Source organism: Penaeus monodon, chromosome 7 (genome assembly GCF_015228065.2).
Source record: "Penaeus monodon isolate SGIC_2016 chromosome 7, NSTDA_Pmon_1, whole genome shotgun sequence".
Lineage (NCBI taxonomy): Eukaryota > Metazoa > Arthropoda > Malacostraca > Decapoda > Penaeidae > Penaeus > Penaeus monodon.
In genome coordinates, this window is record NC_051392.1 from 40,036,662 (window position 1) to 40,038,853 (window position 2,192).

A 2,192-nucleotide genomic window follows, 5' to 3' on the forward strand; every position below is an offset into this window, starting at 1 on the left:
AGTGACACATCAGATTCCTCTGGATCAGATGACGAAAATCTGGATACACCACATAGAAATAAAAGAACCAGAAACTCCAACACCACAAAAGAGACAAGCGGAGGAAACGGCGGAGGAGATCAGGAAAGCGATCATGGAAGCAATGGAAATCGACTGGAACCTACCAATGGAGGAGAGAGCAATAGTAGCGGAACACAACCCGACTTTATTGAAGGGACTCCCGACGGACCGGACGAAATGGACGGAAGGCGACTGGAAGAGAGTGAGATTGATAAACAAGTGGAAAGTGCAACATGGTACACCTTCGTCATCAGAGAAAAACCACAACCAAGAAGACTCTCCGGACGAACACCAAACTTCACCATTACAGATCATGGTGACCACTGGCACATCACATACTCCGGACACCCAACCAATAAGACCAGACATAGAGCTACAATCCTCGCCTATCTGGGAGTTACCTTTGCTGCCAGAGCCGAAGCTGAAGCGACTACGGTACTTGTTAGAGATATCAAGAGATGGATACTCTATCTTATCAGATACGGTATTGAACGGCTTTCGTATTTTGGTCTTGGCCACGCCATTTTTAAACGAATCATCAAATACTTCCAACGATACAAAAGAGACGAAGACGCAGTAGACGGACCATGTCCATATATGACTACTACAAGAGAAGACAGAGCTGAAGAAAAACCTAAAGAAAACAGTGCAGAATATGACTACCTCCAACACTTAGTCAAAACCAAATCTGCAAGAACAGTCCAAGAACTTGTCAATAAACTTGACGATGAGGAATACAAACAGCTATGGACCCGCACCAGAGGACAATATAAAGACAAACTCAGGGGAATACTAACTTACTACAACAACAAGAAAAAGTCGAACCAAAGCCAACTGTCACTCATTACAAACCTGCAAAATATATCAAAAAGGAAACCAGACTACGACAACATGCAGTGGATAAAGTACATGTTAGCCAACAACGACATCCGTGTACCAGAAATCTTAGCTTGGATAATCATCGTAGCAGACAAAAAACTGGACAAAATCAACACTCTTGTACTCCAAGGACCAACAGGAACAGGAAAATCTCTTACCATCGGTGCACTACTGGGAAAACTGAACACAGGACTAGTAACAAGAACAGGAGACTCCAACACCTTCCATCTACAAAACCTAATCGGCAAGTCCTACGCTCTCTTCGAAGAACCCAGAATCAGTCAAATAACAGTAGACGACTTCAAACTCCTTTTCGAAGGATCAGACCTAGAAGTAAACATAAAACACCAAGAGTCAGAAATTATGGGACGAATCCCAATCTTCATATCAACAAACAAGGACATAGACTACTGGGTACCACCAGCTGATGGTAAAGCTCTACAAACAAGAACAAAAACCTTCCACCTAACAAGACAGATAAAAGGTCTGTCAGACAGGATGAACAGCCAGTACGACATCAACCCTCCACCAGACAAGATCACCAGCGACGACTTCCTAGGCCTCTTCCAAGAATACGAAAAGGAAATCGACGACATCATCGACAATCATGTGCGCCGATTCAACAAGATCAAGCCCAAGGAAAAGATCCAGGAGGGATGCACATAATGAAGACGAAGAACACGCCGAGGGATCAAGTGGACCAGACCCACACAGATGTCTACAATTCAATACGGGAGACTCAATACATATTACTTTCCAAACAAGAAGATACTTCGAATTCGACGCTGCCAATGATGGAAACTTCGACGGAAAAAACTTATACTGCCTCCCACTACATTGGATGAACTTATATCTCTATGGACTAAAAAGCAGTGACAGTTCAGCAACAGAAACACAGCGATATAAGATGGTAAAGTCAATGATGAAAACCTACGGATGGAAAGTTCACAAAGCAGGCGTCGTAATGCACTCAATGGTACCCCTTATGAAAGACTTAAAGGTATCAGGAGGAACATCATTTGAAACTCTCACATTTACAGATACCCCATATTTAGAACTCTTGGTTGTGGTTTTTCTCTGATGACGAAGGTGTACCATGTTGCACTTTCCACTTGTTTATCAATCTCACTCTCTTCCAGTCGCCTTCCGTCCATTTCGTCCGGTCCGTCGGGAGTCCCTTCAATAAAGTCGGGTTGTGTTCCGCTACTATTGCTCTCTCCTCCATTGGTAGGTTCCAGTCGATTTCCATTGCT

The 2,192-nt window shown here is 43.5% G+C and overlaps 1 protein-coding gene across 1 annotated transcript in view; it reads left to right on the forward strand.

Annotated features, from left to right (window-relative positions):
• Positions 1 to 1,990, forward strand: part of LOC119575654 — a 5,520-nt gene extending 3,530 nt beyond the window's left edge. The window contains exon 6 of the mRNA XM_037923284.1: positions 9 to 1,990. Coding sequence (XP_037779212.1) covers positions 9 to 1,605 — 1,597 coding nt within the window. The 3' untranslated portion in view covers positions 1,606 to 1,990. The remainder of the gene's footprint in view (positions 1 to 8) is intronic.
• Positions 1,991 to 2,192: the final 202 nt, after the last annotated feature.